Source organism: Spermophilus citellus (assembly GCF_964194105.1).
Source record: "Spermophilus citellus genome assembly, chromosome: 11".
Classification (NCBI taxonomy): Eukaryota; Metazoa; Chordata; class Mammalia; order Rodentia; family Sciuridae; genus Spermophilus; species Spermophilus citellus.
Genome location: NC_138192.1, coordinates 103062374 through 103088273, shown reverse-complemented (window position 1 = coordinate 103088273; position 25900 = coordinate 103062374). Strand labels below are relative to the sequence as shown.

Below are 25900 nucleotides of genomic sequence, written 5' to 3'. Positions count from 1 at the left end.
CAATCAGATTTTACATATGGAAACCAAAGAGGAATACAAGTATTATTATCAATAATAGTATGATTATTAACTTTGCACTTACCAGAGGCCAGGCACTGCACTGGGGAAAAAATAATTCTAATCTGCTTGAGATTAACCAGATGAGGTACAGTGATACAAAAGACAGCAAATCTGCTAACTCATGATATTCACATTTTTCCTCAAAGTATGGAACTACAGATGTAACAACAAAACTGCTTGGAGAGGACAATGAGAAAATGAGCTTTCATGACTCTGACCTCCTAGTGCCCATAATCCACAGCTACACAATACAGAACTATCTTCTAGAAGCACAGGTTGAAAGTCAACAGTGAACAATGCAATTACATAAACTTGAGAAAAAAACTGAGGGAAAAATTTAATGAACAGAGAATATTGTGATTAAAATTCATAGGAGCTACAGTGTTCTCTTTGCACTTTGGTTATTGAAGTCAGAGTCAGAGAATCAAATTCAATTGAAGACTCTGAGGCCTGGAGCCAGGGGTGTTGGATACACACTTGCTCTACTTCGTGCCTGAAGTTGGAGTTGTGTTCACAACTCCTGAGTCCTGACTTCAGGCCAGTGTTATTTCAAATATGTCCACTTGTTTTAAATTTGTAGTGGTTGTCATAAATGTCAAAATAAAGACCCTTTCACTCACTGCAATGTGGTAAAAGTAATGGTAGACATGAACATGGCTTCTGGGACAGGTCCTGTTGGATTCTGTGGCCTCACTCTTTTTTGGAACTTTACATCCAGATTCAAGTTCAGCATCTTTCACTTACTGAATAACCTGACACATCCTTCAGGCACCCAGTGTCACTTACCAAGGTCAGGCCTAAACACTTGAACTAATAGCTAGAGTGTCATCAGATCCTGGGAAACATCTAGTCTACTCTTTCTGTTCATGATTTCTAAGTGCTATGCTAAATGCAAAGAAGTATAAAATGATTGCTTTTTAAATGCATGATAATTTAAATAGTGTGATATTTAAAAAGTCAGTTTATACACCGCTCTTTAAACACTTATAGCATATAAGGATATATTCTTTTAAAATACGCTACTTTTCAAATCTCTGAATATTACATCTTATTTCAATATTAAAATTTATCTTAACTATACATATATCCTTTCCATATATACACATTTGTTTGTTCTATATGTATTTACTTGGACTCTATCCATCATCCCACCTAGAACAACTCTTGAAAACATAATCACGAATATTTCTTATTCTCTTTTTTTCCATGACTTGCTGCTTCCTATAAGTCCTTGAAAAGAATTTATATATGGTGAATGTTCAATAGGTATCAAACAGCTGGGAAAAATTCTTTGAATGTGTAAAGGGTTCTTGCAGGGTAAAGTTTAGGCAGTGCTAATTGTGCTTTTTCTATTGTGGATAAGAAGTAATAATGCTAAGTGGAAGAATCTACCAAATAAGTTAAATATCAGATAACATTCTATAGTAATTGGGTTACTGAAACATCTCTGTAACAATTTATATGAGAAAGGAAGAAAGCAAATATTTGTCAAGCATTTATGGCATACTGAGTTTGTTATGCATTTGATCTTATGGAATTCTCACAGCAAGATTAGAAAGTCATGAAGTCCAGAGATATTACATAACATTCCCACATTCATACCTAGAAAGTGGCTAGAATTCAGGAAGATCCAGGTTTTCTGATTCCAAAGCCATTTCATTAGCCTGTATCCAGTTTAGATGGTTACAACCATCTAACAATGTTATTTTAAAGTAGCATTTTATCTGTTTTGCTAGGAAAAACTTCTAAGTCTTTTTGGTCTGAAAAATGTTCTTTTAGTTTATGAATGCTTTCCAATTTGTCCCAGGTTTCTTCATAAAAGCCGCTCTGGTTCCAAAAGAAAATATAAGTCAGTGATTAATTGCTATATAATGTGCTAATTTCCCAAAGTACATTTTATCTTGGCCAGAAGACAAGGAGCAGGATCCAGAATTGCAAGTGATAAAAGCCCCAGTGTAAAGTACCTGACATTTTCTACGGCATGAATGAACTTTGAAAATACTATGCTAAATGAAATAAGCCAGATACAGAAAGACAAATGTTACTCGATTCTACTGACATGAGGTACCTAGAATAAGCAAATTCATAGAGACAGAAAGTAGATTAGAGGTTACCTGGACCTGGGGGGTTGGGTAGATGGGGAGTTATTGTTTGATAGTTGCAGAGCCTGTTTAGGATGATGCAATGGCGCTGGAAATGATGTCACCGATGACATTCAATGGGAATGAACTTATTGCATGAACTATACAATTAAAAATGATGAAATTGGTAAAAGCTTTCACTTCATTGCATTTTAATTGACACATAAAATTTGTACAAATTTATAGAGTATTGTGTGATGTGTCAACACATTTGTATATTGTGTAATGTTAATATCAGGATGAACATATATACGTTTTTAAACATTTATCATTTCTAAATCAGGTACAGTGATGCACACCTGTAATCCTAGTGACTTGGGAGGCTGAGGCAGGAGACTCTCAAGTTTGAGGCCAGCCTTAGCAATTTAATGAGGCCCTCTACAACTTAGTGGGGATCCTATCTCAAAATTAAAAATTAAAAGGATTGGGAATATAGCTCAGTGGTAAAATGCCCACAGGTTAAATCTCCAGGGCCAAAAACAAACAAACAAACAAAAAAACAAGAACCACCACCACCCCCAAAAAAACCCCAAAACCAAAAACATTTCTTTGTGATGAAAACATTCAAAATTCTTTATTCTAGCTTTTTTTGTGCGACAGAACACCAGAACTTATTTATCCTATCCTAACGGTAACTTAGTTCCCATTGACCAACCTGTCAAATTTTATGTATTTTGTCACAATAAAAAAAATCATCAAAAGAGAAACATACAGGTGACTATAGTATGACTGAAATACTTCTATGTAAGGGGCATAAAAACCAACCACATCGTAGTACCAAAGAAGGTAGAGATAAATAATACAAAGGAATGGAAGTACACTACACGGGCACCTAGACATCTTAGGAACCTGATTGTTGAGGAGCATGATAAAGAGAATACCTACCTCATACTGACAAGTGAAGTCAAGGAATTCTCTGTTTGATGAGGGTTCCATGACAGTATGTCATTCAACTGAGAAACATCCAGGGCCAAATACATGGTGGAAATAGTCGGAGGTGAGAAGGCAGAGAAGTGCTTAAGTAGTAATAGCAGAAATTGCCCCAGGAGGCTGAGACCATAATAAGAATAGGAATCAGGAGACCTATGTCATTGGTGGGGTGGCTTCATGGGCTGCTATGGAGCAGCAGAGGTTTTCCTAAACACTCATCTCTAAGGTGCTTATCCCTGTAGCAAATACCACAGTTTCTATAATCCTTAATACATGACTCAGACGGACTGCTCCATTTGTCTCTAAGGCAAATTTAGTTCAAGGTTTGAAATGTGGATATTTCTTCTTCCTTAAGAGGAATTATTTTCTTACCTCCCAGATCTTCTCCAGCTGTTCAAGGATGTTGGAAACCCCAGGAAACAAAGGTTGACCCTGGAACATTTCAATAAAGATGCAGCCTGCACCCCTAGCAAAGGAAAACAACACATTTTCAGGGAAACCACACATGCAAAACTGAATTATTAGAGTGTCAACTTCTGAGGAATACTTTGGAGACTACTAAATAGGGGCCATATGCTATTAAAAGTCCCCACGTCAAATGAAAGTGAGAACAACATGCAGCTTTTTGTTAAGATGCAACTAAGCCAGCAGCAGTAAGGAACACTATGTGATCATCAAACATCTTAGGTCATTCAAGCTTATTAGTGATCCATTTTATGAGAAGAGGGGAAAGTACTGAATTCACAAATTGCATAGCCCTTTCCACTGAATCTAAGATGCTATCATTGTAAAAAGACATCACTAGGAGCAGCAATGCACATCTGTAATCCCAGCGGCTCAGGAGGCTGAGGCAGGAGGATTGCAAGTTCAAAGTCAGCCTCAGAAAATTAGTGAGACCCTAAACAACTCAGTGCAACCCTGTCTCAAAATAAAAAATAAAAAATGGTTGAGATTTGGCTCTGGTTAAGTGCTCTTGGGTTCAATCCCCAGTACCCACCCACTCCCCAAAAAAGACCTCACTATGGTGTATTTCATTAAGATAATTTAAAAACTCCTGCAAGTTATTCCATAAGTATGTACAACTATTCCATGTCGATTAAGATTTTTTAATAATTTAAAAGATTTCAACCCCTTAAAACACACACACACACACACACACACACACACACACACACACACCTTGCAAGTTAAACTATGACATGGTCAGAACATTTATTTTGTACTTATTGAAAGGAATGTTATAAATTTAATTAGATTATTTTATCATACACATGCAAGAAGAAAAGGAACATTAACAAAATAAATTGGTTCCTAAAACTTATTCAAATTTAGCATTTGACTCAGACTCCTCAATATCTGTCTGTATTTACTCACAGTATCATCCCCTGTATTAAGATGTTGATGATGCAGCATTTCTTAAAATAAGTTATAAAAGAACTAAGTCATTGGTTCTGGGCTTCTAAAGTGGTTTTGCAATTACATAGTTAGCTTACTTTTGACTCCTGCTTAAAGAATGTTGCTAAACATGTTCAACTCACTCCTTCTCCACATCATTTGGCTCATACAGTTTTTTTTTTTTTTAAGGCTGTTTATTTGTAAGTTTTCCTCCCAAGTCAATGATACCCATTCTGCAAGTTTTGATGCTGGCTCATTTGATGTTCATTCTGCAATTGTAACTACAGTCACAACTGCAGCTGGCTGACTTCTATTGAAGATGCTACTATTGGTGAGATGCATCCCAATTTAACAGAAAATGTGCATCTTCAAAAAGATTAAATAGGGCAAAACATAAATTTTCCTTCCTCCATTATCAAACTGAAAGATCATTCCTGAGGGACAAGAAGGAGTGAGATTTATTTTGCTAATAATGAATGTACATTTTTGTTTGTTTGTTGCAGGTGCTTAGGACCCAGCCCAGGGCCTCTTAGATGCTAGGCAAGTGCTCTACCATGGAGCCACATCCCCAACCCCATGTGCACATTTTTATGTCTTTTGTGTGTTAAAAATGATTCAGGTGACTGCTTATAGCAATTATCTTCATGGCCCAATACTTCTCAATTTTTTTCTACTCCAAATCCCATTCACCATAACACATAAATTTGTAATTTTTGTGGGGCACCATGAACAAGGAAATTTAAGTAAAACATTTATCATGGATTGTTGTATTATGAAAGACTTATTATCAAGTTCATATAAAATGTTGTCTCTACTGCATATTCATTTACTTCATATGATAGATTGTTACTTTTTCCATCCGACTGTAAATATACACTGTTTAATTTACTTTTACTGATTGTGCAGAAGGTGGCAGGTTTCTCGACAATCAAGTTTAATAAAAAGTCTTATCTTGTATTTGGTTTGGGGAGAGACTATATATATTTTCAAAGAAAACTGAAATTTATTTTATGTCACAATAGGCAAAAGCTGGTTTCATGATGTACCCTTTGAACTTAATCAACTGGCTTATTCTCATAATTTCATGAAAAAAAGAAAGATATCAGACTAAGCTTTACAAGCAGGTTTTTCTTTACCCTCTTGAACAATAGGTCTTTGTTACACATTTTTTAAAAAGTCAATTAGTATATAAGAGCTACATTAAAAAAAATTTTTTTAGTTGTAGACGGACAAAATACCTCTATGTTTGTTTATGTATTTATTTTTTTGTGATACTGAGGATTCAACCCATTGCTCTACCACTGAGCCACAACCCAGCCCCCATTTTTTTTAAATTTTTTGTCATACATTTTAAATTTTGATCAGATAAATGTAACTTATGGATCTAGTAAAGAGTATCTTGACGTGGAGTTCTGGAATTATTGTTATTTTAAAACTCATTAATTTGTTTCTAAATATTCCTATTCTTTTTGCTTGTTGTCTTTAAAACAACAGATACAAAATGTTTAAATGAAACAATATATGGAGGAGAATGAAAGTAATGGCACCCTATCAAATGGTAAACCCATCCTGGTTGCTAGCAATGGTAACATAAGGGGCAAGTCAACTGACGAGCAGGTAGCAAGTACCCCCAAATGGTTTCCATAGCCCAAGCTTTCTCCAAACACACTTGAAGAGCCTAACACCATTTCATTTTGAAGTGAAATGTATACATTGTGTGGACATAAAATATATATGTAATTGGTTTATTACTTGTTTATAAAATAAAAATTAAAATGTATTGGCTTTTGAAGACTAGACCCAACACTCCTTCCAGATCCCAACTACCTTCAAGAAATTCTATGGCTTACAAACCACTAGAAGAGAAGACATATTAAACAAGGTTTAAAAAGTATGTCATTCCTAGGGTTAAACTGGAAGTCGACCTTTTTTTCTTCTCCCTAAAATAGACTTTCATTGCCTGGAAAAAGTTTGTTGTCTTTTCAAGGTGTGTGTGTATATTGCTGGGACTTGAACCTAGGGCCCTGGGTCCTGCCCACGTCCCCCTCGGATGGTGGAAATGGGGTTCCCCTTGGTGGAATGGGCTGGCTGAGAAATAAAAGCTAAGAGAAATAAAACACAGGAAAAAAACACAGAACACAGAAAGTAGTTTTAAAAACGGGGGCAAGACCAGCAAGCTGATCAATGGATGGAGCTTCTGGAACAATATGGAGCCCAGCCTATTGGAAAACATCAAAGGCCTTCTGTATTAGACTGTTCTTCACCAAAATAATGTAAAGGTGGACTGTTCAGTTCCTAACAGGATATGCCCATCTCCAGTACTACTATGAGAGACCTTTCTAGCAGAGTGGAGGGGAAGGTCACATGCATTGGGCAATCTGTTGCCACAGGAGAGCCACAGAAAGTTCCCTATGCCAGGCCTATCCCTCCCTAGCTCCCATGCCTAGAGAAGGTCCTCATGTATTTCACAGATGGCTTCCTGCATTGGGCATGCTACTTTGGCCCTTACCTATACCCCCAGCCCCTCCTAGTATCTTTTCAATTGGTAGATTTGGAAAAACAAGAAGGAAGTCCTTTTGTTACATAATTTTTTCCTCCTCCTCCTCCTCCTCCTCCTCCTCCTCCTCCTCCTCCTCCTCCTTTTTTTTTGTACCAAGGATTGAAACCAGGGGCACTCGACCACTGAGCCACATCCCCAGTCCTATTTTGTATTTTATTTAGAGACAGAGTCTCACTAAATTGCTTAGTGCCTTACTGTTGCTGAGGCTGGCTTTGAACTCACCATCCTCCTGCCTCAGCCTCCAGAGTGGCTGGGATTATAGGTGTGAGCCACCGCACCCAGCTTGTTACACAATTTTTTAATGTCTTTATCTTCTACGCTGCTAAGACGGAGCACAAAATTATGTAAAATATATTAAATCTAGAACATTCAGGCCATTATACAAGTACTACAAAAGTAACACAAGATATTTGTGTTATAGAGATAAAATAATAATATTTGGTTTATTGGTTGAAATGTTTCATAATCATTTCAAGGCAGGCAGAAATTTTAACAAATCTGGAGTCTATATATATATATATATATATATATATACACATTTATATATAGATACATATGTGTATATATGGATATAAGAATAGATGTGGACATAAGAATATATATGTATATATAAATTCCTTAGCTGCTTTATTTTTTATTTACTTTTTAAATTTAAGAATATAAGCTGTGAGGCTATCATCCATTTTGCCCACTTCATACTAGGATTAAGCAAACATTTAAAATATTCTGAACACTAAAGTCTAGATAGGAAACTAGCTCTTTTTTCTTTCTTTCTTTCTTTTTCTTTTTTTTTTTTTTTTTTTTTGGTACTAGGGATCCTTTACCACTGAGCTACATCCCTAGCCCTTTTCATTTTTTATTTTGAGACAGGGTCTTGCTCATTTGCTTCAGGCCTCACTAATTTGCTGACTGACTCCAACTTGCAATCCTCCTGCCTCAGCCTCCTGAGTTGTTGGGATTGCAAGGATACACCACTTCGTCTGGCTTCTGCTTTGTTTTTAAATCTTCATTCTGGTGGCTGTTCTTATCCTAGGCTTCTCAGTGGATTTCTGGTCTGGAGATACTCTTGGGATTGTTCATGTAGATGAAGAGGAACTTCACACACAAGGAGGAAAAAAGACCAGGTGGCATAAACAGCGAATCCTTCGGAAGGGAGAGATGCCCTGGGTCATTTTATTGCTCTAACTGTGGTACTTCAGTCAAGAGAAAGCAGCTTACATGTTTTCTACTCCTTCTGGCAATCTTCCTAACTTTTTCTCTATTCTAAGCATGAATAAAATCTTCCATAAGAGAGAAAAAGATTCCTCAAATTCCTCAGGCAATCCCTGGGGAGAAAACCATCTCAGGAGTTTTAAGGCTTTCAGAGATGCAAGGAGCATATAAAGATATATTGTTGGGAGAAATGAATCAGTATTTCATTTTAGTGCTGAACTTGATTCAGAATAGCATAATACATTGCAGGGACATCACATGTCCATTTGCTTTTCCTGGCCAGCATTTTTTATTTGCAAGTTTGCAGAGAGAAGCCTGACAGGACAGGAATCAGGCAGGGACAACTTTCCATAGTCTTAAAACCAGCAGCTGATGGAAGTCAGTACTAAATAGGGAAGCTGGTGTACCCAAATAAAGCCTCCTTTAAAACTCTACACTAGACTGCCATGAACCTTGAAGATAGTACACTGAGCAGAATGCCACACATAGAAGGACAAGTATTATATGATTCCATTTAGATGAGGCACCTGGAACAGTCAAATTCATAAAGACAGAAAGCAGAAGGAGAGGAAAGGGGAGGGAAGGGGAGGGAAGGGGGAGGTGCTGGGAGCTGAAAAGGAGAAAACTATTATATGTATGTATATAAGTAGAATATGTCAAAACAAACCCCACTATTTGTATAACTATAATGCACTAAAAAATAAAAAATAAAATAAATTTTACTCTAATACAAAAAAGTAAAACAACAACATTGTAATTATTCTAAAACAGTTTTTAGAACAATTTTAGAGTTTTTTACTTCAGTGACTGAAGTACCTCATGGACTCTTTTAAGGTCTGAAAAGGGGAAGGAAAGAGGAACAATGTGAAGTGCCTTTATTCTATTTCTTTATTTTTATGTAGTGCTCAGGGTCAAACCCAGTTTCTCAGACATGTTAGGCAAGCGCTCTGCCACTGAGCCACAACCCGAGCCCTGTAGTCAACTGCTTTCTTTAAGAGAAAAACTCCATGGAAATGGAGGGAGACCCTCATAGTTATACAAAATTTTATATAAGAGGTTATGAGGGGAATGGGATAACAAACATGGAGGGAAATGAATTACAGTAGATGGGGTAGAGAGAGAAGATGGGAGGGGAGGGGAGGGGGGATAGTAGAGGATAGGAAAGGTAGCAGAATACAACAGTCACTAATATGGCAGTATGTAAAAATGTGATGTGTAACCGATGTGATTCTGCAATCTGTATTTGGGGTAAAAATGGAAGTTAATAACCCACTTGATTCTAATGTATAAAATATGATTTGTCAAGAGCTTTGTAATGTTGTGAACAACCAATAAAAAAAAAAAAAAAAAGAGAAAAACTCCAATGCTCACTCGCTGACATTTGCCTCCTACAAAGTCATTTGGTTTGGACCTTATAGGTTTGCATGGTCTAGCAGAACAGGATTTTTTCCTCCCCTTTCTTTCCTTTGTAGATTAGAGATCTTCTCCCTACTCACTTGCCCTCTTATCCCTCTGAGAAGAAAAATTTAAAAAAAATTAAATGGGAGTGGAGAGGGAGAATCATAATGCAAATACTCAATTTCTAGCAATGGCTTTGAGGGTAAACAAATATAGTAAACTCCATGGAAAACGCCTGTTGATCTATTTCTATATTCCTGCTGAGAATGTAGCTCAGAGACCACTAGCATTCTCAGGGCCCTGGTTTAATCGCCAGTACCAGAAAAACAAACAATATTTCTATATTATTTTTTTAGTTTTATTGGCAAACAATAATAATAGTGGGATGAATAAGAGTAATGACATCATTTTAACTCATAATTGAATTTTGTGCCATCATCATCCATGATTAAATCCATGAAACACTTATCAAAGTAATAAAGCACATCTTTGTACATGCAATAACATGGTTTAAGGGAGATTTAAAGAACTGGCACAGGAGCTGAAGAAATTATTCAGAATGCAGCACAAAAGGGTCAGGAGATGGAGAATATGAAGGAAAGAAAAAGAGATATGGCTAATAGGTTATGGTCCAAAAATCTTTCATTGGAGCTCTAGAAAGAGAGGACAGAAGTAGCGGAATAGAGGTAATATTAAAAAAAAAAAAAAGAGTGATGAAAGGCATGAATTTATAAATGGAAGAAGTACTATCTATATCAAGCAGGATAAATGAAAAAAATGCATATTAGACTCCTCATAGTGAAACTGCATAACAACAAAGGCAAAGAAAAATTTCTTTAAAACATCCAGAGAAAATGGGGATCTCAAGGTAAACACGCAACACCTGCAAAAGGAAGACTGAAAAGCTTAAAGCAAACTTCTCAGCAGCCACAATGGAAGACAAAGCAGGGTACTACCTCTTCAAAGTTCTGAGAGAAAATAACTGTCATCCAGAACTGCACCCTCAGAAAAACTGCCTGTGAAGGTGAAGGTTTACCATCAGAAAACAAAAGGGAGAGTTCACCACCAACAGGCCTACACTAAAGAAAATTCTAAAAGACTGACCTTAGAAGAAAGAAAATCATTCCAAAAGTAACATCTAAAGTGCAGAAAGGAATAATGGACACTCTTAAAATTATTTGTACTTAATGAAAGTAGCTTCAAAATAAGTAAAGCAAAAATGAATAGAAGGCCAGGCACGGTGGTGCATGCCTGTAATCCCAGCAGCTGGGGAGGCTGAGACAGGAGAATTGAGAGTTAAAGCCAGCCTCAGGAAAAGTGAGGGGATAAGCAACTCAGTGAGACCCTGTCTCTAAATAAAATACAAAATAGGGCTGGAGATGTGGCTCAGTGGTCAAGTGCCCCTGAGTTCAATCCCACTACCCACCCCCAAAATGGATATAATTGTGATAAACTGACAATACAGTGAATGATTTCAACATATCTCCATTGATAGGTTAAAGAGACAAAAATTACATTAAAAAGATTTGGGTGATATGATTAACAATCTTAAATTTTTGGATATATTAAAAACCTGTACTTAAAAATTAAGGAATACTTTCTTCTCAAACATGCTTGAAATAATTACAAGCATTGATCATGTACTAAGTAGTGCTTCTTATACTATCTTTGGGGAAAGACCAAGTTTTTCATTTTTTGGTAACTCTTAATCTTGATTTTTTTTTTCCTTGTTGGGGATCAAATGTAGAGCCTCCTGCATACTAGGCAAATGCTCTACCACTGAGTTACATCCTCTACTCTGAAATAATCTCAAACTTACAGAAAAGATGTAAGAACAGAAAGAACTCCTTTATGTCTTTCAAACACAGTAAGCCATTGCCAGTGTTTTCCTGCTTTCATTTCATCTTACCCACCTGTCTAACTGTCCTGAAGCATTAGAGAGCAACTTGCAGCAATCATGACTCTTCACTTCTAAATGCTTATGTGTTTTTTTCTTTTGCCCCTTAATTAATTAACCAATCATTATTATTTTCCCATGTGTTCTATCAGTGCTTATAATTATACATTACGATGGGACTCATTGTTACATATTTGTTCATGCATGTGATATAACAATATAATCTGGCTAATGTCATTCCCCAGTGTTTCTCTTTGCCCTCCCCTCCTCCTGGCCCCCATCCCTTTCTTCTAGTCATCTCCCTTTGATTTCCATGAGACACCCTCCCCCAACCTTTATTTTCCTTTATCCTTCCCAGCTTCCTTAGGTAGGTTATTTTCTGAGAATACAAACATTGTCTTATATAAAAACAGTACAATTACCACAATTAGGAATTTTAACATTGATCCCAAATCACTAATTCATAAACCATGTTTAAATTTCACCTATAGTCCCACTAACATTCTTTTAAAAATTAAATTATTTATTTAATCTAATGTTTTATATACGATGGCAGAATGCAATTCATTTCATATCACACATATAGAGCACAATTTTTCAAGTCACTGATTGTACACAAAGTATTTTCACACCATTCGTTGACTTCATACATGTACTTAGGGTAATGATGTCAAACTCATTCCACCATCATTTCTAACCCCTGGCCCCCTCCTTTCCCCTCCCTTCCCTTTGCCCTATCTAAAGTTCCTCCATGCCTCCTATGCTTCCTGCCCCCCACACCCATTGCCATTATGAGTCAGCCTCCTCATATCAAAGAAAACATTTGGCCTTTGTTTTTTGGGATTGGCTTGCTTCACTTAGCATTATATTCTCCAACTCCACCCATTTACCTGCAAATGCTATGATTTTATTCTCTTTTAATGCTGTACGTATACACAATGTTCCATTGTGTATATATACCAAAGTTTCCCTATCCTTTCATCTACTGAAGGACATCTGGGTTGGTTCCACAATTTAACTATTGTAAATTGTGCTGCTGTAAACATTGATGTGGCTGTGTCCTTGTAGTATGCTGTTTTTTAAGTCTTTCAGGTATAGACCAAGGAGTGGGATAGCTGGGTCAAATGGCGGTTCCATTCCAAGTTTTCCAAGGAATCTCCGTACTGCTTTCCAGATTGGCTGCACCAATTTGCAGTTCCACCACCAACGTATGAGTGTGCCTTTTTCTCTACATCCTCATCAACGTTATTGTTGTTTGCATTCTTGATAACTGCCATTCTAACTGTAGTGAGATGAAATCTTAGAGTACTTTTGATTTGCATTTCTCTAATTGCTAGAGATGCTGAACATTTTTTCATATGTTTGTTAATTGATTGTATATCCTCTTCTGAGAAGTGTCTTTTCAGTTCTTTGGCCCATTTATTGATTGGGTTATTTGTTTTTTTGGTATTAAGATTTTTGAATGCTTTATATATCCTAGAGATTAGTGCTCTATCTGATGTATTTGTGGTAAAGATTTGCTCCCATCCTATAGGCTCTCTATTCACCTCACTGATTGTTTCTTTTGCTGAGAAGAAGCTTTTTAGTTTGAATCCATCCTACTTATTGATTCTTGGTTTTAATTCTTGTGCTATAAAAGTCTTATTAAGGAAGTTGGTGCCTAATCTGACATGATGAAGATCTGAGCCTACTTTTCTTCCATTAGGTGCAAGGTCTCTGATTTAATTCCTAGGTCCTTGGTCCACTTTGAGTTGAGTTTTGTGCATGGTGAGATATAGAGGTTTAATTTCATTTTGTTACACTTGGAATTCCAGTTTTCCCAGCACCATTTGTTGAAGTGGCTATCTTTTCTCCAATGTATGTTTTTGGTGCCTTTGTCTAATATAAGATAACTGTAGCTATGTAGGTTAGTCTCTGTGTCCTCTATTCTGTATCACTGGTCTACAGGTCTATTTTGGTGTCAATACCATGCTGGTTTTGTTACTATTGCTCTTTAGTATAGTTTAAGGTCTGGACTAGTAATGCCACCAGCTTCACTCTTCTTGCTAATGATTACTTTGGCTATTCTGGGTCTCTTATTTTTTCCCAGATGAATTTCATGATTGCTTTTTCTATTTCTATGAGGAATGTCATTGGGATTTTGATTGGGATTGCATTGAATCATTGAATAGTGCTTTTGGTAGTATGGTCATTTTGACAATATTAATTCTGCCTATCCAAGAACAAGGTAGATCTTTCCATCTTCTAAGGTCTTCTTTAATTCCCTTCTTTAGTTTTCATTGTAGAGGTCTTTCACCTGTTTCATTAAGTTTATTCCCAAGTATTTTTTTTTTTTGAGGCTACTGTAAATGGGATGGTTTTCCTAGTTTCTCTTTCAGAGGATTTGTCACTGATATATAGAAATACCTTTGATTTATGAGTGTTGATTTTATATCAAGCTACTTTGCTGAATTCATTTATTGTTCTAGGAGATCTTGGTGGAATATTTTGGGTCTTCTAAGTATAGAATCATATCGTCTGCAAATAGTGATAATTTGAGTTCTTCTTTTCCTATGGTATCCCTTTAATTTCTTTCATCTGTCTAATTGCTCTGGCCAGTGTTTCAAGAACTATGTTAAATAAAAGTGGTGAAAGAGGGCATCCCTGTCTTGTTCCGGTTTTTAGAGGGAATGCTTTCAATTTTTCTTCATGTAGAATGATGTTGGCCTGGAGCTTAGCATAGATAGCCTTTATGATGTTGAGGTATTTTCCTGATAACCCTAGTTTTTCTAGCATTTTGAACCCACTAATATTCTTTATAGCTCCATTTGTCCTAGGATCCAATCTAGCATTGTGCATTGCATTTAGTTGACATGTCTCTGTAGTTTCCTTTAATCTGGAACAGTCCCTCCATTTTTCTTTGCTTTCAAAACCTAGACCCAGGGGGTGGTATGTAGCTCAGTGGTAGAGCACTTCCCTAGCATGTATGAAGTCCTGGGTTCATTACCTAGCACGGCCCTCCAAAAAAAGGGGGGGGGGCTTGACCTTCTAAAGAGTGTACCAATCAGGCTGGCTACTTCTGTAGAATATTCTTAAATTGGATTTATCTCCTGTTTCCTCGTGCTTAGATTCAGGCTATGTTTTTCGGGAATACCAAACAAATGATGGGCGTCCTTCTCAGAGCATAATGTTTGGAGGCACATGATGTCAGTAGTCTTATCATATTAACTTTCATTACTTAGGTAAGATGTTGCCTGCCATATTTCTCTCCAATAAGGTCACTATTGTTTTTCTTTGTAATTAAGTGATTTGAGAAGAGGTACTTTGAGACCATGTAAATATCTTACTGCTCATCAAACTTTCCCCTTCTAGTTTAGCACCGATGGTTCTTGTTTCAACAAATTACTCCCATACTGGTTATAAAATAGTGACTTTCCACCTCCATCATTTCTTCTTCAGTTTAAATTGGCATTCTACTGTAGGAAGGCAACGCCCTTCTTATCCATCTAACTAGCTAGCTATCTTTAGCGTGAACATATGTATTCTACTCTCATCATTTGCTTTAATATTATCCAAATTTCCCTAGATTTGGTCAATTGAAATCTCTTCAAACAGATTCCCCTGTCCTTTTTTTTGTTTTGGCAATGATGGGAATCAAACCCAAGACTTCTTGTATACTAGGCAAATAGTCTAGCCTTGAGATACATCCCCAGCCCTTCTGTGTCCTTTTGACACACCCTCAACCATTTGGATCACTTTGTAAGATGCTCCTGGCTACATATTCTACCCAACTATTCCTCTAAATTGACACAGTTCTTTTTGGTAGATAGTGGTAAAAGAAATCAAAAGGTAATTAATGTAGGTAAAACTACATTAATAAATAATTAATGCAATTAATAAAATATTTGTATTATTTTGATAAATATCCCCAGTGTCATCAAATACAAACCCTCTCTGAAGGACTCACCTCATTTAAGACCTCAAAGAAATCCCACAAATAAAATTCCAAAGCAAATTAACATCACTGTCAAAAACAACTAAACACAGAGGGGGGAAAACACACCATATATAAGAAACAAAAGAAACCATAAAATAGGCTTACAAGAACTTCTACTTGTTTTTCTTCTTATAGTGCTGAATCCAGGGCCCCATACTACTCTACCACTGATCTACTTCCCCAGTACTTTTTAATTTGTTTTGAGTCAGAGTCTTGCTGAATTACCCAACTGGCCTGGAACTTGGGCTCCTTCTGCCTCAGACTCCCTCAGATGTTGTACTCTTATATCTGGCTAAGAACCTTTATTTTAGATATGTAAGAACTTAGATTAAAAGAAAATTATAAAACTTTGCCAAAAGTCTCAGAACTAACATCATCAAAATGGCGATATTACCAAAAGTTCTCTATAGGTTCAATGCAATGCCAATCAAAATCCCAATGGCATTTCTTGTAGAAATAGATAAAGCAATCATGAAATTCATATGGAAAAATAAAAGACCCAGAATAGCAAAAACAATTCTAAGCAGGAAGGGTGAATCAGGTGGTATAGCGATACCAGACTTCAAACTATATTACAGAGCAATAGTAATAAAAACAGCATGGTACTGGTACCAGAACAGGCGGGTGGACCAATGGTACAGAATAGAGGACACAGAGACTAATCCACAAAGCTACAACTATCTTATATTTGATAAAGGAGCTAAAAACATGCAATGGAGAAAGGATAGCATCTTCAACAAATGGTGTTGGGAGAACTGGAAATCCATATGCAACAAAATGAAACTAAATCCCCTCCTCTCACCACGCACAAAAGTGAACTCAAAGTGGATAAAGGAGCTAGATATCAAATCAGAGACTCTCCGTCTGATAGAAGAAAAAGTTGGCTCCGATCTACAGATTGTGGGGACAGGCTCAAAATTCCTTAATAGGACACCCATAGCATAAGAGTTAATAACAAGAATCAACAAATGGGACTTTCTTAAACTGACAAGTTTTTTCTCAGCAAGAGAAACAATAAGAGAGGTAAATAGGGAGCCTACATCCTGGGAACAAATTTTTACTCCTCACACTTCAGATAGAGCCCTAATATCCAGAGTATACAAAGAACTCAAAAAATTAGACAATAAGAAAACAAACAACCCAATCAACAAATGGGCCAAGGACATGAACAAACATTTCACAGAGGAGGACATACAAACAATCAACAAGTACATGAAAAAATGCTCACCATCTCTAGCAGTCAAGGAAATACAAATCAAAACCACCCTAAGATACCACCTCACCCCAGTAAGATTGGCAGCCATGATGAAGTCAAACAACAACAAGTGCTGGCGAGGATGTGGGGAAAAGGGTACTCTTGTACACTGCTGGTGGGACTGCAAACGGGTGCGGCCAATTTGGAAAGCAGTATGGAGATTCCTGGGAAAGCTGGGAATGGAACCACCATTTGACCCAGCTATTGCCCTACTCGGACTATTTCCTGAAGACCTTAAAAGAGCACACTACAGGGATACTGCCACATCGATGTTCATAGCAGCACAATTCACAATTGCTAGACTGTGGAATCAACCCAGATGCCCTTCAATAGATGAATGGATAAAAAAAATGTGGCATTTATATACCATGGAGTATTACGCAGCACTAAAAAATGACAAAATCACGGAATTTGCAGGGAAATGGATGGCACTAGAGCAGATTATGCTTAGTGAAGCTAGCCAGTCCCTAAAAAACAAATACCAAATGTCTTCTTTGATATAATGAGAGCAACTAAGAGCAGAACAGGGAGGCTGAGCAGGAAGAAAAGATTAGCATTAAACAGAGACATGAGGCAGGAGGGAAAGGGAGAAAAAAAAGGGAAATCACATGGAAATGGAGGGAGACCCTCATTGTTATACAAAATAATATATAAAAGTTTACGAGGGGAATGGGATAACAAACATGGAGGGAAATGAATTTCAATAGATGGGGTAGAGAGAGAAGATGGGAGGGAAAGGGGGGGGGGATATTAGAGGATAGGAAAGGTAGCAGAATACAACAGTCACTAATATGGCAGTATGTAAAAATGTGATGTGTAACCGATGTAATTCTGCAATTTGTATTTGGGGTAAAAATGGGAGTTCATAACCCAATTGATTCTAATCTATGAAATATGATTTGTCATGAGCTTTGTAATGTTGTGAACATCCAATTAAAAAAATAAATAAATAAAATAAATTAAAAAAAAAACTTTGCCAAAAGTCACTAAAGAATAACTAACAGATGGAGAGATATATAATGTTCAAAAACTGGAAGGCAATATCATGAGTGTTAATCTCAAAGTAGTCTATAAATTCCACATAATCCCAGTGAAAATCATATTAGGAATTTTTATGAAATTTGAAGTATTGAATCTAAACTTTATACAAAAAATCATCAGAACTTTTTTTTTTTTTTTAAGATGGGGTTTTTGCTATGTTGACCAGCTGGGCTCCAATCTGCAATCCTCTAGCCTCAGCCACCTGAGTAGTTGGGATTTTAGATATGGGATTCTAGATTTGTGATAATCAAGATACTCTTGAAGGAAGAGTTGAAGTGGGTGAGAAAACTTGTCCTACAAACTATCAATTATTATTATAATGCTATAGAAGTTAGGACAGATAAATTGACCCCAGTGGACTATAATAGAGAACCCAGAAACAGACTTATACATTTATGGAAACTTGATATATGAGAGATTTGGCATGGCACGTCACTGAAGAAGTGAGTGAGACAATTTGGTTAGCATACACAAAAGTCAATGCACCAAAGATTGAAAGTGCAAAGAAAAAACTTTATAACCTTTGATGGAGCATTGTGTTTCAATCCTGTAATCCCAGCTACTCAAGAGATTGAGACAGGAAAAAACGCAAACTCAAGACCAACCTGGGCAACTTAGTGAGACCCTATCTCAAAATAAAATAAAATTTTTTTTAAAAGGGCTGGAAATATAGCTCACTGATAGAGTGCTTGCCTATCCTGTGCAAATCCCAAGTGGTGTGCATGTGTGCACACACACACATACACACACGTACACAACTGTTCAATCTTTAAAAGCATCTATTAGGTAATATCATCCTCACCTAAGGGAAGGAAGGAAGGAAGGAAGGACTTTTGAAATATGAAATTAAAATGGATAAACAAAAGGTCATCAATATTAAAATTAAAAACTTTATCCAAAAGAATAACATTAAGATATGAAAACACAAGCCCTGAACTAGGAAAGGCTACTTGTTAGACACGTAACTGATAAAAGATTAAAATCCAGAATACATGAAGAACTACTGTTAATCAACAAAGGAAGAGAGGGAACCAGAGAGACCAACAGCAAATGAACAAAAGACAGGAATAAGTAAATCACAGAAAAGAAACATAATGGCAAATCATCCATGAAAAGATGCCCAACCTCTTATTGATTAAGGACAAGCAGATTTACATCACAACATGAAAACATTCTGTACACTTGATGAACAAGAACTAAGAATTAAAAAAATTTTTTTTAGTTGTTGATGGACTTTTATTTATTTATTTGTTTGTTTGTTTGTTTGTTTATATGCAGTGCTAAGAATTGAACCCCAAGAATTAAGAATTCTGCTATTGCAAAGTGGTACAGATATGAATCAGAGGCTACAATCCACTGCTGGGATATCAACTATTATAACCACTTATGAAAACAATGAAGCACTGTTTTATAAAATTGAACATTTACATCCCCTGGGAGATGGCACATTTATCCCTAGATAAGTATCTTAGAAAGGGGGCTGGGGATGTGGCTCAAGCGGTAGCACGCTCGCCTGGCATGCGTGCGGCCCGGGTTCGATCCTCAGCACCACATACCAACAAAGATGTTGTGTCCGCCGAGAACTAAAAAATAATAATAATAAATAAATATTAAAAAAAAAAAAGTATCTTAGAAAAACCCTTAAAAATAAACACCAATTCTTTTCAAAATAGCAGGAACAAAACAAAATCAAAGTAAATAAAATGTTCAACAACAGGAAATAAAGTGTAGCTACATAAATCAATGTGGATGAATTCTAGAAACATTGCATGAGAACAAGAGCAAGATACAGAAGACTAAACAATGTAATCCCATTTTTATAAAAGCTCAAAAGCAGGTAAAATAAAATAAAAATTTTTAAGAATACAAATAAAATGTGAAGGTACTATTTTTATTATTATTATTATTATTTGGTACTAGGAATTGAACCCAGAGGCACTTTGCCACAGAGCCACATCCTCTGCCTTTTTAAAAAATATTTTATTTAGAGACAGGGTTTCATTAAACTGCTTAGGGACTTGCTAAATTGCTGAGGCTGGCTATGAACATCATGATCCTCCTCCTGCCTCAGCCTCCCGAGATGCTGGGATTACAAGCATGTGCCACTATGCCCAGGTAAGATACTATTTTTAAAAGTTTTAGGGTAAGGGAATAGGATCAAAAAATAAAATAAAACAAAATTCAGGAGGACACCGATTCAGTGGAGCAGTCAGTTGATGGAAAAGGTACACAAGTCAATATGGTAATATTAAGTTCTAGCTGTTATACAGGGTAGTAGGTTCATGCAGTTCACTTTATTATGCTTCTTAATCTGTATCAGCTTTTTCAATCTTTACACCATTGTCAATCAGGGCTGGATAAATCTTTGCTGTGGGGAGCTATCTTATGCATTGTAGTATATTTAGCAGTATCCCTGGTCTTTCTACCTACTAGATGCTAGTGGCAACCCACCCCACTGCACCCCATACACACAACCTTGACAACAACAACAAAAAAATGTCTCCAGGCATTGGAAAGTGTTCCTTGGGGAGCAAAATTGCTCCTGGTTAAGAATCACTGATCTACATATGTGTTCTCCATATGTTTGAGTGTTTTAAATATTCTCTAATAAGAGCGAGTTTAAAATTGATGGGTAGAAGTTTCATTCTGTGAAACACAACAGGAAGACATCATTATGAGCTGAGCATGCCTGAGCCTGTTGAAGGCCTTTGAAGTGACAGTGCAGAGCAGGGTAAGCTGACAGTTTCAGAGGGGTTTGACTATCAGGTGATATTTCTAGAAATGGGACCAGATATCAAAAATCCATGACTCTAGATAAACTGGAGGAAATTTTCTGCAAACTTTTTCAATTTGTTGGGAAATCTAAAAGCTTACATCAGCCTTTTAGTGCACTGTTTAATTTTAAAAAAATATTGATTTTTAAAAACAAAGCCTGTGTTTATAGAAACCCTTTTTCTAAAGCCTCTTGAAAGAGGTCTGTGCATTTTATCACCTTCGAAGAGTTGACTGTGTAACTGTGGCCCTCAAATGATGGGCTACCTCCAAGAACAACACCCAGAGTAAATAACACCACTGAGGTCCCATTCTCTCCACATACTCCCTTGACCCAAGAGTCACCCTAACAATGTGGTTCTACTTATAGCATCTATCTATCTGTCCTCATACTTGCACTACAGTTCCATTTAGCCCCTGGTGGGGAGAGCTTATGGCCCTCATTTTTAAAATGAAGAAACACACAAAAGAAAGATATATGACTTTTTCAAAATATTAGAATCAAGATTAATTGATTAGAAATAAAGCTGGGTATGGTGGCACATGCCTCTAATCTCAAGCAACTTAGGAGGCTGAAGAAGGAAGATTGCAAGTTCAAAGCCAGTCTCAGCAACTTAGCGAGGTGTTAAGCAATTCAGTGAGATCCTGTCTTTAAATCAAATATAAAAAAGGGCTGGGTATCTGGCTCATTGGTTAAGTGCCCCTGGGCACCCTCAAAAAAGAAAGAAACAGAATTGGTATGAATATCAGGTCTCCTGGTCTTAGTCTTCATGCCTTTCCCACCAGACTGTGCCCTATGTTTGGGCACATGAGAGTGTGTGGGTGCAGTTATGTGTGTTTGTATCTGTCTCTTTGGGGGGTTTATATGTGTTTTTCTGAGGACAAGGTGTTAAGGAGAAAAGGCAAAAGACTGAAATGAGGAGCCAGGAGGAGGGGAGTGGTAGAAGGAGTGTAAAATGCAGAAGATCCCTTGGGCAAGACCTCTCTGGATAGCAGTTTCTTTACCATAAAAACTCATAGACTGATGGCAAAAATCAAATGAGATAGTGCATTCGAAACACCTAAGGTCTCTCTATATAAACGTTAGTGACTGTCCTTATTAAATCATTACTTGACATGTATTATAGATGATCAAGCAACCCTCATGGTTGGGTGACTCACATTTTCTTCAATTTCTTGGCATCAGCTCTTACCATATGTCCAGCTCAGAGGAGTATTCAGTGGCTCCCAGCAAAGCGTCAGGAGGCCGGTACCAGAGGGTCACAACTTCTGAAGAGTATGTCTGGCTAGGAATGGACTTGGCCCGAGCAAGACCTGCCGAAAGGAGGAAAATCATGGAACTCACTGTGGTGACCCTTCTGGGAGACACAATGATTCACTCTACTGGGAGAGTGTGTGAATGGCAGAGTAAACAGAATTTAAAAAATAACACACAAACTTTGGGGGATTTTAATAGAAGCACTCAACTCTCTTCACCCTTGATTCTCACCAAGAGGATTTCCCAAAGCTTGACTGCTTTGTAGCTAGGTATGGAATTCCTGGTAGCTAATTGTGGTCAGGTGACCAAGTTCTTGCCCATATGATGTGAGCAGAGATGATGTGTGAGCTTCTGAGTCATGTCCTCATGGAGGAGTGAAGTGTTCTGTCTCCTTTTTCTCTTTCTCTGAGCTGTGATGAGCCTGAAGTGGCAAACACCTTGAAATACACAACTGAGAAAATGTCATGGGAATGGTGGGGCTAAGGACACAAGAAGCCTCAGCGGAGACACCAGGGGCCACCATACAAGCTTGACTGTGTGGTTAGGACTCTTAGCTTCTAGCATGCTACACCTCTATAATTTGTGGTCTCTGCAACAGCAACCAAACTAACTGTGTTTAGGACTAATATGTCTACCCTCGATTTTTGCAAGAACCCCCAGTTTCATAGGTAAATGATAGGGACTGATGATCCAAATTATTTCATTTATTAGGACCTGAGATAATTTTCTCTCAAGCACTATTCTACAAAATGACAGTATTTTTGTCAGCTGCTTATTTCACATAATTATATGATTTGTAATCGGGAAAAAAAACTTAAAAGAGGAGTTCACTGTTGTAGAGAAGTGGTAAATGAATTTCTGTTAAATGCTTATATGTCAAGATGAATGCTACTACCTCATAATAAAGTCCTGCAGCTTCAGCACTACCATTTGACATTTGTCAAACAGAGAAGAGTGGCTCCTCCACTCTCATGGAATCAGTTTGTCAACAAGCATTTATTGAGTACCTAGTGTGGTACAGGGCAGTAGGGATAAAATGATAAGCAAATCTAATCCTAGCTGCCCTCATAATGCTTATGCTCTAGTGGAGGAGAAAAAGCTATGTGTATGTACATTCATGTATGGGCATGTGTGTGTATTCGTGTGTACCTGTATGTGTGTGTGCATGCATTGGTATGTGAATATAATTATGAACTGTGATAAATGCTAAAATGGAAAGATAATAGTGATACTCAGAGGAAATCTGTCACTTTGATGGGAACACAGTCACACTTCTGCAGATACTTAGGTGAGCAGGAAAAAGTGTCCATTCCTGCAAGAGTCTGTGCTGTAGTCTGGAGGTAACCTCTTTATCCTGGGATAACCTTGATCTATTCTAACAGAATTTGTAATATCCACTCAGATGTAGGGAAACCTAATGAGTAGAGTCTACTCTGCCAATGCCACTATATTAAAAAATGGCAGCAAGGGTGTAGAAGATGCCTAAGTTTTGAGGCATCTGACTAGATTTGGGCTTGACGGAATCCTAGGAAGCTGTTGATCTCCACTCTCTCTTTTGCCTCACACTTCCTGGATGGTAGTTATCCGATATCCTCACTGGGCATCTCCTTCCCAGCCCCCAAGTTTTCAAAGGCCAGGATAGTCCATACACACAAAAGCATCATTGTTCACAGCCCAGAAAGAGACCTGAGGGGCGACTTACCGAAATCAGCCAGTTTGAGCTCTCCCAGGTGACTGATGAGCAAGTTCTGAGGTTTCAGGTCCCTGTGAAGGACGTGTTGGTGGTGGATGTACGCCAGGCCCCGCAAAAGTTGAAACATGAAAAGCTGGAAGGAATGAACACCAAACCTAAGGACATTTGAGCCACTATGTGTTGACTTCTCCTCTAAATCAAAAACAGGCATCTGAAAGAATATAGTGGAAGTGTCTCTTGAGAGAGAGAGAAAAAAAAAGACTTTACATTTATTCAGAGGGAGGAAAAAAGGACAAAGAAAATCTAGTAACTAGACCACATCCTAAACAAAGGGATTCTGGCTTCTCCTGACATCTCATTTCTTTGACACTGCAGGAATTACCCTTCCTTAAAAATATAAAGCCAAACTTTGAAGTTTCCCTTGGAACACTAGCTATTGATTTAGATGTGAAAGATATAATATTCCCCCCACCAATGAATTTGGCATATAAGATCAAAGTTGACCTGGAAATGATATTCTAAAGTTTACAATTATGAAAGTTTTCTAGATTCTGATATGAAACCCTCTTTGAAACACAATGCAAAGAGACCTGGCTGGGGGATAGATCCTTCGATGGTGTTAGGAAAGAAAGGAATCATTATCTTTTTAAACTTAATTTTAAAGTCTTAAATTCAAAGCTAAAAACAAGAGAAATACACAGTATAGATTAGGAAGGAAGAGAGACCAAGTGAAATGAACCCCCCTCCAAAAAAAAATCAAAAGAAAATAAGGAATCAATAGTAGGGAGAAGAAAGGAGAAAGAGTGGTGGTACTGGTGGAAAAAGCAAAAATTCATTCCAGGCCACAATTTTAAAATGTTTCACATGGAGGCCAGGGGTGCAGCTCAGTGATAGAGTGCTTGCCTAGCATGCACGAAGCCCTAGGGTTTCATCTTCAGCACTGAAAAAAAAAATTTTTTTTCCCTTGTGATTGTGAAGCACAGAAACCAAAGACATTACTAAATTCCCATCGATGTAAAAGCTTACAAGGAAAAACTAATGTGTCTCTTGCTATTTTCCAGTGCCACTGGCAATGAGAATCCAAACACCGACATCAGTGTTTACAAAGATCTCTGCCAAGTGGGAACATGTTCTGACAGTTTAGAAAAGAAAAGGCCAGGCCCAGCATTCCTGGGAACAGAGGCAAAATGGCATCTGCAGAGGTGTGTGGATAAATCCACTTTTCTCATGGCAATTTGAAAACTAGGAACTTCAGAGCTACTAGGAGCAGGGCTAACCTAACAATGACATGGAGACATTGGAGCCAAGTTAATGAGCAGCATGGTCCCACCAAAGCAGGAGACAGGCAAACTTATATGCCAGTGTATCTGAATCTCTCTATATATAGATATCTGGGGATATGGGTCTGTGGTAGAGCATTTGCCTGGCATGTTTAAGGCCCTGGGTTCATACCTAATACTGAGAAAAAAAAAGTTAGAAATTTCTTGGGCTGAGAATGTAGCTTAGTTCTAAAGCACTCATCTAGCATGTATGAGGCCCCCAGCACTACCACCCTCCAATTTTTTTTTTTATATGACTCTTTCTTCAAATGTTCACTGTTCCTATGAGTCTTTCCAACACTTTATGTTTCTGGTACCTCAGACACATACACTATTCAATTTACCATTCACCAATAAGCTACCAAAGCACAAAATTCCTATGCTAACATTCAAAACTTCCAATTGGTATAAATAGAAATTTTCATAGCCAAGACAATAAAAAGAAGCAATTTGAAATTTTAGGCAAAAGATAAGGTATCATAGTATGCTCTTTCAATGAGAAGGGATGAAGGAAAGAGGGAGATGAAGACAGGTGAGAGACAGTAGATAGGAATATGGTGGCCAGAGAGCGTTCCAGCCTTTGGAAGATAACTTGTCCTCAGTTTTCAGATAAGAAAACCAGGACTCAGGAAACTTTAAAAATATGTCTAGAGCAGGGCACAGTGGGTGTATGCCTGTTATCCCAGCCACTGGGGAGGCTGAGGCAGGAGGATTGAAAGTTTGAAGCCATCCTAGCAAGACCCTGTCTCAAAATTTAAAAATAACAAGGACTGGAGATGTAGCTCAGTGGAAGAGTATGCTGAATTCCTCCAGTGCCAGGAAGAAAAAAAAATGTCTAGGAAGAGTCTAGAAAGACACAAGGCAAGGCACAGACTCAAATTCAGGACTGCCTGACTCCACTATACCATCCTGAGAAAAGACAGGAAATTAAAACATGACAAGAAGGAAAGAGTCAGCTGGCTGAGTCAGAGATACAGCTTCTTGGTGGGTCAG

General features: G+C 37.5%; 1 protein-coding gene across 1 annotated transcript in view; it reads right to left on the bottom strand.

Moving 5' to 3' along the window:
- The window catches only part of CDK15 (cyclin dependent kinase 15), a 100726-nt gene that overhangs the window by 45914 nt on the left and 28912 nt on the right, over window positions 1-25900 (bottom strand). The window contains exons 7-9 of the mRNA XM_081261587.1: window positions 23598-23721; window positions 21831-21951; window positions 3504-3597 (exon numbers count right to left, since the gene is read on the bottom strand). Coding sequence (XP_081117713.1) covers window positions 3504-3597; window positions 21831-21951; window positions 23598-23721 — 339 coding nt within the window. The remainder of the gene's footprint in view (window positions 1-3503; window positions 3598-21830; window positions 21952-23597; window positions 23722-25900) is intronic.